Genomic DNA, 15,090 nt, shown 5'->3' on the forward strand with positions numbered 1-15,090 from the left:
GCCTTGGTTCTTCACAAAAACATACCACTGCCCCCCATTGTGTATCCTCTATAAAGGTTTTACAGCACTGCAGCATAACTTCATATGGTAGAGTTGTACTTGATGCTAGGGGATTGAAGGAAAGAGAACAGCCTCAAATTCCCAATTCTCCTAATGTGTTTAAAATCTTAAACACAGATCGCTCCATCAATCCTTTCCTATCATGAATCCAAAAAAACACTCACGCAGCCATTCTTGTATTAAATCAAAGCTCACTCACCCATGTGGGATACTAGAGCTATCCGATTGAAGAATATATTTCTATCTTTTCATCTGCTAGTACTAGATGTAGTACTAATTTGGTTCCCCTAAAGACAGGAGCTATTGTATCCCCAATGGAAAAAGAAAATGGTGATATAATAAATATCATAGTTTCGCACCAGGATCTAGATCAGCTGGGAAGGTGGTCCATAGAGTGGTAAATGGAATTTAATTCTGACAAATTTTCCCCTTTCAGGTGTTGCAATTTGGTATATGAAACCAGGGCAGGACTTACACAGTAAATGGCGGAGCCCTGGAGAGCATTGTAGGACAGAGAGATCTGGGAGTACAGGTGCACAGTTCCCTAAAATTGGCAAGTCAAGTAGATATTGCAGGGAAGAAGGTATTTTGGACTCTTGCCATCATTTGGAAATATAGAGTAACAAAATTGGTCCACACTTGTGCACAGTGTGCAATTCTAGTCGCCGAGCTAAAGGGAGGATATCATTGGGGTGGAGAAGGTGCAGAAGAGATTTACCAGGATGTTACCTGGGAGTGTAGGCTTGAATTAAAGGGAGACATTGGATAGGTTGGGACTTTTTTTTATTTGGAGTGTAGCAGGCTGTGTGGTGACCTTATTGAGGTACACATGGTCATGAGGAATATGGACAAAGTTAATGTTCAACATTTTTTTCCGCAGGTGGAGGTTACTAGAACGAGAGGGCACAGGAATAAGGCAAGAAGAGAGAGAGTTAAGAGTGACCTGAAGGCAACTTTTTTTGGAAGAGCTGTCAGAAGAAGCTCTAGAAGCTGATACAATTATGACTTTTACGAGACATTTCCACAGATATATGGATAGTAAAGGTATATAGGACTATGGGCTGAATGCAGTCGAATGTGACTAGCCTAGTATGCCAACTTGGTCAGCAGGGGCAAGGTGGGCCGAAGGGCCATTTTTCACTGCTGTACATGGCACAGTGACACTATGACTTTAGTGCTTTCATGACAGATAGCAGTTACTGGCACAGATAAATAAGGAAGCCAGAAATACCTTTGATGGTAAATGTTTCCTCCAAATAGTTTCTAGTAACTAAATAGAGGGTGTGTCATAAATAATATACTCAAGGTACTACTATAAAGTAAACAGATTAAATAAGGTCTCGACCCGAAACGGCACCCATTCCTTCTATCCATAGATGCTGCCTGTCCACTGAGTTACTCCAGCATTTTGTGTCTATTTGCGGTGTAAACCAGCATCTGCATCTCCTTCCTACACATAAATATTTTCCCTGTTTATTAAGTATTTCCTCACTACTTAGAAAACGAGGCATCATGAGTTACAAAACCTTAATTGCTGGTAAGCTTTATCAAAGCAGAACACTGGGAGTATCTCCTTGTTCTGCATAATCCAAAAACTGCTTCTTTTTTTAAAGAAATCTCAACAGGATTAGGTGGAGAAAATATCAAATGAGACAAGGCTGTAATTTACTAAGAAAGGAAACATCCTCAACCAATAGTGCCCTTGCACCTTACCACAGCAGGGAGTTTAAGAAAGAGATCGATTGCTTTGGTGAATGGTAAAGGAGGCAAATTTAAGGAATTAAATTTCTGACATATTAATTGGACAAAATTACAGGAAACAAAAATAAACTTGCTTGATACAAACTATTTTGTTCAACGCCGTTCACATAGACTTGATCTGTTTGCTCTTACTACATCTGCAACATTATTTCTATTGCTTGACGTGTTCAATTTCATTTTCAAATTGTTAATGTTGTTTGGCACGAAATAGCATTCAGCAATCTCACTGAAACCCAGCACAATTCTGCCTTCACAATACTCGCTGGACAAACTTAAAACAAGAATAGGACTCGAACTTTGCTTTTTAAGAAGAATGGTGATTCTCAGAAGCTACATCTGGTTAACTTAAAGTTAAATTAGCTCCAGGTGGAGGTCAATAATGAACTACTGAAATAGGGCAGCACTCGTTGTAGCTCAAAAGAACAAATCCCACCACGAATATAGATTTTTTTTAAATATCATAGATAACATGGACAGCTAAAATTTGATGTCATTATGCATCAACTTTAAAGTTTATGTGATTGAATTATTGGAATTTCAGTCCACGTGTTAGCAATCTTGAAACAGCGTGATGGCTAAGGTAGTGATGCGCGATTACATTCACAACAAACCCAACAATCATAATGTGGTGATTAAGATGTAGTTTTTTTAAAAATTGTTTTTAATTGATCGTGGGGAAATAGCACTATTAATGTACATCAGAAGGAAATATTTTCTCAGTATCTTTGTTCTTTTTGTTTTACCGCAAAGTGTTTTCCATTTAAGCAATAGATTCTGATTACATCATCACGTGAAGAGAAAATCCCTCAGCCCTGCAGCATTTGGGAGCCAAATTAACAACAAATGATGGTCATTAACCCAGGGGTCTTCAAGAATCTTGTCATTTCAATTGCATATATTATTTCAGCTTTCTGACAAGGTCAGACTGAATATTCACACCGAATATGTTCCCATATGATGTCATCAGCACACCCTCTGTATCTGGTTTGTAAATTGAAAAATAAAGTATCCAAGAGTAAACAGCATAAAAGTGCTTAGAATTCAATGGAGATAGTTTTCAACTGAGCAGTTTTAGAATAGGTATGAAATACATTAATTCCATAATGTGCCTTTCTATGTCAAAAACATAATAGAAATAAACAGCTTCCTACATGGAGATATTTGAATATGTTTGTGGTGCACGTGCGAGAGAAAGTGCCAGGCGTGTGTCAAAAACTGTTAGAGTTAACAATTATGTTAATACGAATGGATGGGTTAATGATATAGAAGGAATTACTTGGTTATTCCACATAATAACCACCTACGAGGTAATGAGGGTTATTGCAGCCCTTACCTTTGTTCACATACCTGTAATTTTCACTGGGTGGTATTGTCTGCATGAAATAGAGAGCCGCAGTACGGGATCTCCAATGCCATTTTTTAGCTGCTAAGGTAAAGACGGAACATTCCTCAATCTCCTCCTGAAGTAGGTCAAGCAGCTGCTTGTGTGATCCCCCATAAAAGGCTTCAATCATTAGGACACTCATAATGACGCTGGTATACTCACACTACAATTGCCTATGAGTAAACAAAAACAAATTTAAGTTAGCGGTTATTGCAAGTGAGAGGGAAGTGTTCATTTTAAAACAAGCTGGACTGAAAATTGTTATTTCTCATGCAACCAAACGAAGCAAGGACACGTTTTGGAAAGCATATTGCAAGATGAGCTGCAGAACACCAGATCTGAAACATAGAAACATAGACATACAACATAGAAAATAGGTGCAGTAGGCGGTCATTTGGCCCTTCGAGCCAGCACCGCCATTCAATATGATCATGGCTGATTATCCAAAATCAGTGCCCCGTTCCTGCTTTCTCCCCATATCCCTTGATTCCGTTAGCCCTAAGAGCTATATCTATATCTGAAGAAGGGTCCCGACCCAAAGCGTTACTTATCCATGTTCTCCACACACGCTGATTCACTCCAGCGCTTTGATTACTAAATGCCCTTCCCTGTCAAGCTGCTTTATTTATCAGTGTGTAATATTCCAATCGATTTAACCCAAAATCAGTTCATCCTTTGGTGCAACATGTGCCATAGTCATTCCTTAGTTTTATTTTTTAAAAGCCAGAATCCACTAAAAATGCACTAAAATGCACAAAGAAAGTTGTTCAAGTCCAGAAGTTCTATGCTCAACAAACTCTTTGGTCCATCGAGAAACAGTTTATCCTTATCCAATTTGAGATTTGAAATAGAAAAATTCACATGTGGCTAAAGTGCACATTGTCAGATTTTAATAAAGGCCATTTTTACACTTTTTGGTGTCACCATGTAGAAATTACAGCAGTGTTTATACATAGTTCCCCATTTCAGGGCACCATAATGTTTGGGACACAGCAATGTCATCTAAATGAAAGTAGTCATGTTTAGTATTTTGTTGCATATCCTTTGCATGCAATGACTGCTTGAAGTCTGCGATTCATGGCCATCACCAGTTGCTGGGTGTCTTCTCTGGTGATGTTCTGCCAGGCCTGTATTAGCTTATACTTGTTTTGGCCGGGCTAGTCCCCTACAGTTTTCATTTCAGCATATAAAGCGCATGCTCAATTAGGTTCAGATCGGGTGATTGACTTGGCCACTCAAGAATTTACCATTTTTTAGCTTTGAAAAAATCCTTTGTTACTTTAGCAGTATGTTTGGGATCATTGTCTTGCTGTAGAATGAACCGCCGGCCAATGAGTTTTCAGTCATTTGTTTAAACTTGAGCAGATAGGATGTGTCTATACACTTCAGAATTATTATGCTCCGACCATCAGCAGTTGTATCATCAATGAAGATAAGTGAGCCAGTACCTTCAGCAGCCATACATGCCCAGGTCATAACACCCCCACCACCGTGTTTAACAGATGAGGTTGTATGCTTTGGATCTTGGGCAGTTCCTTCTCTCCTCCATACTTTGCTCTTGCCATCACTTTGATATGTTAATCTTCGTCTCATCTGTCCACAAGACCTTTTCTCCAGAACTGTGGTTGCTTTTTTAAGTACTTCTTGGCAAACTGTAACCTGGCCCTCCTATTTTCGCAGCTAACCATTGGTTTGCATCTTGCAGTGTAGCCTCTGTATTTCTGTTCATGAAGTCTTCTGCGGACAGTGGTCATTGACAAATCCACATCTGACTCCTGAAGAGTGTTTCTGATCTGTCGGACAGGTGTTTGGGGATTTTGCTTTATTATAGAGAATTCTTCTGTCATCAGCTGCGGAGGTCTTCCTTGGCCTGCCAGTCCCTTTGCGATTAGTAAGCTCACTAGTGCTCTCTTTCTTCTTAATGATGTTCCAAACAGTTGATTTTGGTAAGCCTAAGGTTTGGCTGATGTCTCTTAACAGCTTTATTCTTGTTTCTCAGTCTCATAATGGATTATTTGACTTTCATTGGCACAACTTTGGTCCTCATGCGGATTTCCAAAGGTGATGGAAAGACTGGGGGAAAGAGAGCTGAGAGCTCTCTCATATCTGCATTAGGGAGGCATTTAAACACACCTGAGCAATTACAACCACCTATGCAGCCATGTGTCCCAAACATTAAGGTGCCCTGAAATGGGGGGACTATGTATAAACACAGCTGTATTTCCACATGGTGAAACCAAAATGTATAAAAATGGTCTTTAATAAAATCTGACAATGTGCACTTTAACCACATGTGATTTTTTTCTATTACAAATCTCAAATCGTGGAGTACAGAAACAAATAAATAAATGATGGGTCTTTGTCCCAAACATTATGGAGCGCATTGTATATTGTTTCCACTACTGGACTGAAGAGCTGTGCAATTATTTAAGTGGTCTTCAGTATCATGTATAGCTGTAAACCTGAATTATGCAATGGTGTGCATTGGCACATGGTGTTTCAGCACAGGTGCTTGCTTATTCCAAATTCAAACGTCCTGGTTGTGTCTGGGTCTGAAGGTAAAACAAATAAAACAGGTAGGTGCCAACTTAAAAATGACAACCACTGCTATGTGATGCAAAACATAACCTCTTCATATGATCAAAATGGCACTATTGCTAAGTAGTGTTAAGTACTTAATAGCTTTGCCCTTTCTGGCTACCTTGTCTCAGTGTCTCTCCCCAACCCTTTTTATGTGCATTCACAAAGATGAAAGTGTGTGTGTGCGCGTGGGCAAGCATACACACACATATATTTTTATGTTAAATATACATTTCCAAATAGATTTAAAATATTATTTTGTTGTAAAAATGATTTATATCCCAACATAAAACAATAATGCCATGGCCCATTACTTTAAATGCAATAGTTCCACAGCAATGTATTATTAGATTACATCCTGTCTCACCTCATAAAGAACAATAATGAACTTGCAGGTGTGTATGACGATAAGCAATGCACCTAAGGATTACTTTAGTCATTGAATTCACTTGATACAGCATTTAAATTAATCATGCTATAATATTAAAGATTCCATTGTACCCCACAGTTGGTTTACTGCACTGAATTTGATAATTCAGGTAAAGGTTGTGCAATTATATGTATCAGTCACCATCATTTTATAGAATCTTAAAATGCATTGTGCTACACTGAAATTGTATTTTCAAAGAAGCAACATTTAACAACACGGCTGACTTATATTTGCAAATGCTTATGTAGATTGTGTCCATTCTGAAATATGATCTGTATAAAATTAGAAAAAGATAACATCTCTTTAATAATGATCATCTTTAAATTCATCATTGCCTCAATAATACCAATTCTAACTGTATAATAAATCACAGATTTTAAAATGATTTATCTCTTCCCGCCAGTCTATCTATTCAAATATTAAACATCCGAAAATATTTTATTTTCGCTTCGGTTCAGAAATCTCTCTTAATTCGATGTTCAATTTTGTGTTGCTTTGAAAAAAATAAAATAACAGAACCTGAAAATGACTGGTGACAATGTATCAGGGCAAATAAAATGAGTGCATTCACAGAGTACCATTGAACCAAGCGAATTACGTTAGTGTTAAAGGAAACAGAGAAATGGAGTGTAAATACTCTGTCCTTGTTTGTTGTAACAGGTATGAGGATGATTCTTCCCATCTCAATCCTACATTTTGCTGTGCTCAGTGTCGTTAAGCCAGCCGCAAAACAACACAGGTAAAAAATACATAGTGATGGATGCTTTAGTTGATGAGAAAAAGGATGTCTGGTAGCTAAATGCTGGCCAGCCACCCACCCACCCATCTGGAAATCGCATAATTACATACCTTTCTATTAGTGTCACCAGGATGACCGGATGTTGTCTGAATATGTGTGCACGTTATTACACTCTGCAAACTCTTAGAAATTTGCTTTAAAGTTTGGCCTTTTCATCCTGTTTTAATAAAATGCCTATCATGAGAAATCAATTACAATAGTTAAATCAGCCCTTCATGTTTATGACATGGATTCATGTGATATTATTCTCTTCAAAACTGCTTGGTTCTGTCAGTGAAACAATTCTGCAATGAAGTATCATTATTGCCTCGGGCAGAAATATCTTAAAACCAAAGCACATGATTTTGCATACCTAAGGATTTACATAGGCAATGCAAGATGTATGGCCACTGAGAGATTCCTGTCCTTTGATCCTCTAGCAAGCTCATTACTTGCTGTTTGTGACTGGATCCCTATCATTGAGGTGATCAAATTAAAGTACTATTCAACTCAATCCCTGTTTATTACGCAAATTGGAGTACCTACAGCAATTATCAAAGTGCTTTCATGTTCCCATGACACAGTTCCTTTATTTCCATCCATCGTACCATGCAAGGAAAATCTAATCATTATTAACTGATACCAACATGAACTATTTATATTGACCCTTTAACATAGAAGGAAATATTGCAAAGCGCTTCAGACGATTGCCACCAGACAAAATCCCACACTGAGCCGTGTCGGGAGATATTAGGATCTGTGACAAAAAAATTGATCAAAGAGATAAGTTTTAAGGAGCATCATGAAAGAGGAGGAAAGCAGATGGATGGGGAGGTAAAAGAAGAAAATGCAAACACATGGCACCAAATCAGCAAAAAGCACAGGTAGCAAAGTGGGGGGGGGGACAAAACAAATCAGAAAAGCCCATGGTGGAGGAACATAATGTGGAGAGGTGTAGGGTGCAAGAGGTTAAAGTGATACGGAGGCAAAAAGCATGGATGAGAAGTTTAAAATTAAAGTGATGCCTACTCAGTATAGGCCGGCCAGCACAAGGAAGCTGAAGTTTGTGTTGGAAAAGACATTTATTTTATTGGCTGAAGTGATTCAAATTGGGTCACACAACTGATTTCCATTTGACTTTTAGTACACTTCAATAACTTCGTTCACAAGTGGACAAAAGCAATAATGTTATTACATTTATTGTCTTACTTGTTACCACATTTGCCCACTCAAACCTACACTGACCCTCAAAAAAAGGTAAATACATTTAAAGGAACAAAGGGAATCTAAAAGCCAAATACTGCAGATGTCAGAAATCTGAAATAAAAATAGGATGCGAGAAATGTTCAGCAAGTTAGAGAGCTTCTATGGAGACAGAAACAGTGTTAACATTTCAGGTTAATGTTCTCTCATTAGATTTGAGAGAAATTAGAACTGAAACAAGTTGCAGAAAAAGCAGTAGGGTGATGAGAACAAAAGGTAAAGTCTATGATGGGTTTGGCAAAGGAGATGGTGATATTGGCAGAAAGATTTCAAAGGGCAATGAATAACAAAATATGTTTCCATGCTGTATGACTCAAAGCAGCTCCTAGCTTCACACCTTCACAGAATGGCACAGTGGTAGACTTGATGCCTTACAGCTTTTGCAGCGCCGAAGTCCCAGGTTCGATCCCAACTACGGGTGCTGTCTGTACGGAGTTTGTACTTTCTCCCCGTGAACTGCGTGGGTTTTCTCTGAGATCTTTGGTTTCCTCCCATTCCAAAGGCGTACCAGTATGTAGGTTAGTTGGTTTGGTGTATGTATAAATTGTCTATAGTGTGCGTAGGATTGTATTAATGTGTGGTGATCGCTGGTCGGCATGGAATCGGTGACGCCAAGGGCCAGTTTCCACGCTGTATCTCGAAATAAAAAGCGACCTGCATGTCCTGATCATACCAGGAGGGCATGCTCCTGGAGGATCAGATGATCTGAGAGGCTTATAAGAAGAGTCAGCAAGGAGGTGGCCACAACGATCTTCTCCAGGACTGAGAGTCTCCATACGATACAGCAACTGCAAAAGAAATCTCAGTGTCTTATGTCAGTGACCTTTCTACATGGAGAGTGGAGATCCTTTACATGGAGGATTGAATTTATTTAGCAACATGACACACATCAGAGATATAGAGATGTTGTTATGTCAATTAAATAACAGGTCCGGGGATTCATCATGTATTATAATCAGCGTAGGTGGATGTACAAACTATGGTGTGAGGGAATTTTACACATCATCTGGACTTCCCCAAATGACTATGTCACTTGCTTCTCTTTAGACAGTCCCTTGGGTTTGATGATGAATTGCTTTCACAGAATGCATAATGACTGTAAACAGTATCTTCTAATGTGGAATGGCTGTCGCACACAAGTTACCACATGGACTTGACACACATTAATGCAATCACAAGGAGGTCCAAGATGACTGGAGACTAGGTTCTGCTGCACAGATTACACTCTCAGAAGATTTGCCAAACTCAATCCACATGTACTCGCCCAATACTCATCCAAAGATATTTCGATGTTATTTTTCCTTGCCCTACTTCATTAATCTTTGCTTTCCCTTCCTCCCCATGACACCCTTCACCTCCCATTCCACTCCGAATCCCATCATTTCCTGCTCTGTTGCTTCCATCTGTGGCTTCACCCCAGTTACTTACTCTTGCCTGATGTAAACCCAGCCACACCATCATTCCAGGGCCATTTCAGGGAAAGGGCTGACTACTATAGTTTGGAGATTCAGGGCCAGCCTAATGAACACATTATCTCTGACCACTATTTCAGGAAAGGCCGTTGTCCTACTGCATACCAATCTACTGGCTTCTTCAGTGGAACAGTCTAGTTTATGTTGGTCCAATAACCAGCATATTCCTTCATTAATTACAATGCCAGAGATGGTGCAAGCTCATGTTTTACCCAGAAATAATTGTGGATCAAGGCAGCAGTATATAGAAAAAAAAGCAGGCCTTCTCCGTAATGCAATCAATGTTATCAAAGAGCGTATCAGGCTACTCAATCAGTTCCTGAGAACTTTGCAATTTATTTTCTTTTTTTTAAGGAATGTAACTCTTAGCTCAGCTGAGACTGTGCTTTGACTGTTAGAGCTGTGTGTTCCAACTTTTATCACTATTTGCTGAAAAGACAATGGGGGAAAAATAACATGTCATATGGTTGATACGAGGATATCATGCACTGACATGGATTATGCATTGAGTGACTGATCCAAGTTCACAATTGCTGTGATTTCACCTAGAAATGTTTGTGAGCACAATTTACTCCCAATAAAATAGAATTTTGTGCAATTAACATCTGAACGGGACTATTCTAAATTATAATCTTTCAATAAAATAATTTGATTTTAAACATGCAGGTTTTAGCTCAATCATTGATAGATTCAAAGAACACATTTCCTCAGTCCATAATTGTAAAACTAAATTTTACTATAGAAATGAAATAAATAACTGTTAAATGAATGTATATACAATAGGAGATATCCATCGAGACATGACAATTGCCATAGTGGCCCTGTAGGTGAAGGTCCAGATAGCCTTACAAATCTGCAACTTTAAAGGTTGAAACTGGACAAATGACAGCCTTGGGATAGAAGGTCTCAGGGTGAAGAATTTCAAACAATTTTAGAGGTTAATTTATAATATCAATATTTCCATAGCGTAGAGACACGAGCTATGTAGTAAACAAACCAAACATATTAATGAAAAAATAGAGGAATTGAGAGTTGTTATTTTGAATTGCGGAAAGACACAAATATGATTATATTGCATTTAAAAGTTCAGAGTTCTTTTTATATACATAAATACCCAGAATCAATAATCTAGGGGAAAAAAATTCATTTAAATATTATCTTGTTATTTGGTGAAAGAGGTATGTATACAGATTCTGTGAGTTGATTAGTCATTCCTACAGATGGGGAAAAATGAACCCTTACTCTGGTTACAAAGTCTAATTACTTTCAATATGAGTTTCAGAAGGTCATAAGGAATAGGAGTAGGATTAGGCCATTTGTCCCATCAAGTCTACTCCGCCATTCAATCATGGCTGATCTATCTCTCCTTCATAACCCTATTCTCCTGCCTTCTCCCCATGACCTCTAACACCTGTTCCTATTTAATTATGCCTCAAAATTCTGGTAATGCATGTAAACAATTAAGTGGCTTCTGAAGTGTAACTGATGGACAAGGGTAGTATTATGAGACTTGTAAAACTGAAATTGTTGATGAAAAGGGGTAAAGGACCTCATGAGTAAACAAAATGTGTAGGAAGGATCTGCACATGCTGGTTTATACCGAATAGATATTCACAAAATGCTGGAGTAAAGGGCCTATCCCACGAGCATGCGACTCCATGCGGCAAGCGCGACCTAACGTGGTCGCTTTAGCCGTACGACCTCGCGGGGCCAGTCCCACTTTGATCGCCGGAGCCGTATGGAGTTGTGCGGAGCTGGTCCCGACATCGCGCAGGGCTCAGAAAAGCTGACCGTGTTCAAAAATTCCGCGCGGCAACGGCCTGCCGGCCCGCAGCCGCCTAAACGCCGTACGCACCGCCTCGACGGGCATACGCAGCATCTTGATGCCGTACGCACCGTCTTGACGCCGTACGTCACGCGCGAACTTCCCGCGGACTTCGCTCGAACTTCACGTCACTCTCACGTCACTCACTCGACCTCTGCTTCCGGTTTGGTCGCGCTCGCCGCATGCAGGCGCATGCTGGTGGGACCGGCCCTGTACGGGGATCACTCGACCTCCGCGCGGCCCCCGCTTCCGGTTTGGTCGCGCTTGCCGCATGCAGGTCGCATGATCATGGGACAGGCCCTTAACTCAGCGAGTCACACAGCATCTCTGGAGAAAGGGTATAGGTGACGCCATGAAAGAGGCACAGAACAAATCAGAGCCGGACCTTTTCATACCTCTAATTTCCCTCGCCCCCTCACTCTCAGTTTGAAGAGGGTCTCGACCCGAAGCATCACCCATTCTTTTTCTCTAGAGATGATGCCTAACCTGCTGATTTACTCCAGCATTTTACTTCTATATGAGCAGACATCCTAAATCGTGTTTCGTGTGCTGCAACCAATCCAATTTTATCTGGTTAGCTGCCTTCTACAAAACCACATATTTGAAGACACGATGATATAACGTACCAAAGCATTTTCATTCATGGAGAAAATAAACACTATAGTACCATGTTGATAAACTTGCAGGATCAACAAATAATTGCCAAATGATTAGCAAATAAGTTGAACAACAAAAAAACAAATACAAAGTCATACATTTTATTGGGAAGAACATGGTGATCATTTATTACATGGCAGGTTCGAGTTTAGGGTGGAAAATGGAAAAGGGTATCTCATAGCACAAATACACCAATCATTAATGCCACACTACAAACTTCCAAAGCCATAAATCTTTGCAAAGCAAACAAGTATGAGGGAGTATTTCTACAAAAATAGAATAGGATTTGAGTATAGGAGCAGGGAGGTTCTACTGCAGTTGTACAGGGTCTTGGTGAGACCACACCTGGAGTATTGCGTACAGTTTTGGTCTCCAAATCTGAGGAAGGACATTATTGCCATAGAGGGAGTGCAGAGAAGGTTCACCAGACTGATTCCTGGGATGTCAGGACTGTCTTATGAAGAAAGACTGGATAGACTTGGTTTATACTCTCTAGAATTTAGGAGATTGAGAGGGGATCTTATAGAAACTTACAAAATTCTTAAGGGGTTGGACAGGCTAGATGCAGGAAGATTGCTCCCGATGTTGGGGAAGTCCAGGACAAGGGGTCACAGCTGAAGGATAAGGGGGAAATCCTTTAAAACCGAGATGAGAAGAACTTTTTTCACACAGAGAGTGGTGAATCTCTGGAACTCCCTGCCACAGAGGGTAGTCGAGGCCAGTTCATTGGCTATATTTAAGAGGGAGTTAGATGTGGCCCTTGTGGCTAAGGGGATCAGAGGGTATGGAGAGAAGGCAGGTACGGGATACTGAGTTGGATGATCAGCCATGATCATATTGAATGGCGGTGCAGGCTCGAAGGGCCGAATGGCCTACTCCTGCACCTAATTTCTATGTTTCTATGTTTCTATGAAAGTCGATAAATTGAAATAATCCTGTATTGAATCTTGCTTAGACTTCACATGGTACAGTTCTGATTACCAAATTATATTAAGGTCATTGAGGCACTGGAGAGGGTGCAGGCAAGTTTTAGATTTGGGTTTAGGTTTATTATTGTCAGGTGTACCGAGGTACAATGAAAAGTTTTGTTTTGCATGCTTTCCAAAAAGACTAGATATACTTGTCCACCACCGATTTTACGGCACCCTTGGTTCCAGAGCCTTTCTGGATTATTCGTTTTGCCGGACCAACAGTGGTCGCGTCCTCCAAGAGGAGTCCAACGGGGGGGAACAAGATACCTGGCAGCAAACTAGCCTTCAGAAATCAGCTATGGTAACAGATCTGCCTGCTCCGGCCGGGTCGGAGTTCCAGAGCCCTGGCTGAAGGGGGCAAGTTCGACCCGTGCGGAAATCCCAGTGAGGTAGAGATCGGCCACTTCATCCAGGCCAGCTGCCACATTTTTGAGGGGACTTCTGGGGGAGGGGGCGGGGAGTGGGTTTCAAGTGCACTCTCATAATTTTGTCTGGATTAAAGGAAGTACTGGACCACCAGTTGTCTGGTGGACTGGGATAAATCTACAATGCTCTGTTGGATAGAGCTGTCCCCAAACCAACGAAAATAGCAAGGAAAACAATGTGTATGCACATCAGGAAAGGAGGAACAGGTCGCTTTCATCCTGAGAAAAGGTGGCAAAAAGGAGACTCAGAAGATGTCTTTAAAGTAATGAGAGCTTTTGATATAAATAATGTTTCATTTATGGAAAGAGTAAATTTAAAAGCCAAGGAAGACAAAAGTGCTGGAGAAACTCAGCGGGTACAGCAGCATCTATGGAGCGAAGGTAGAAGGGTCTGAAGAAGGGTTTAGGCCCGAAAAGTTGCCTATTTCCTTCGCTCCATAGATGCTGCCGCACCGGCTGAGTTTCTCCAGCACTTTTGTCTACATTCGATTTTCCAGCATCTGCAGTTCCTTCTTGAAAATTTAAAAGCCATCTTTACAAGAGTCACCAAGAATCATAACAGGGTGTTCAGAAGAAAGACCATAATTGAAAGGTTGGAGAGATTGCAGAACTTGCTCCAACTGGAGGAGGGCAAGACAAACGGCATAGATACACTTAAAGGGAGGATCAATAAGCATATGTGTAAAGCAAAAGATACAGAGAGATTCAGATGAAGAAAGAAGGGGAGAAACTCATGTCAGCATTAATGCCAGTTATAGACTGGCCAAACAGTATAAGTACTTAAATAAAAAAATTACAGAATGGCCTGGACATTGATGATAGTCCTCAGAACTTCAAAATGAAACCACTTCTGGAGGGAAAATTACTTTAGACACAATGAACCATCTATTACTGAAGGAAGTTACAGTGGATAAATTAAACATTGACTGCTATTTCCCACATACAATTAAGAATATTGTCCATTAGTTGCATAAAAGATAATGGAATAAAACAATGTGAGAATATTCTCTTTGTTATTTTAATTGTGAAATTCTGCCTCTGTGGACTAATCATAAGTAAAAAAGGAAGCTCAAAGGGCTGGAGTAACTTAGGGGGTCAGGCAGCATTTCCGGATAACGTGGATAAGCAATGTTTCAGGTCAGGACCCTTGGTATGCATTTGCGGTGATGAATACGAGAGGAATGTACAAACTGATGTTGCTATCAGGGGACCCGTCCCATAAAGTCACCTATCCATTTCACCAAAGATGCTGCCCGTTATCTGCTTGTGTCTTTTTTTTTTTTTATAAACCAGCATCTGCAGTTCCATGTTTCCACATATATAAAAGCAATCTAAATTACGGAGAGATGTTTCAGGGGCACTGCAAAGAGGGAACTAAGTCTGGCACAAAGCAATACACATGGCAATATCACTTGTTTAAATACTTCACTCTGACAGTGGGAGGTGATTGATGGCATTCATGGAAATGTATGATGGCTACATCA

At 40.1% G+C, this 15,090-nt stretch overlaps 1 protein-coding gene across 2 annotated transcripts in view; it reads right to left on the reverse strand.

Annotated features, from left to right (window-relative positions):
- gtdc1 (glycosyltransferase like domain containing 1) overlaps positions 1-15,090 on the reverse strand; it is a 305,811-nt gene that overhangs the window by 226,319 nt on the left and 64,402 nt on the right. For both annotated transcript variants that reach the window (XM_033024711.1, XM_033024710.1), the window contains exon 2: positions 3,169-3,378. In XM_033024711.1, coding sequence (XP_032880602.1) covers positions 3,169-3,347 — 179 coding nt within the window. In that variant the 5' untranslated portion in view covers positions 3,348-3,378. The remainder of the gene's footprint in view (positions 1-3,168; positions 3,379-15,090) is intronic.

This window comes from Amblyraja radiata, chromosome 7, assembly GCF_010909765.2.
Source record: "Amblyraja radiata isolate CabotCenter1 chromosome 7, sAmbRad1.1.pri, whole genome shotgun sequence".
NCBI lineage: Eukaryota > Metazoa > Chordata > Chondrichthyes > Rajiformes > Rajidae > Amblyraja > Amblyraja radiata.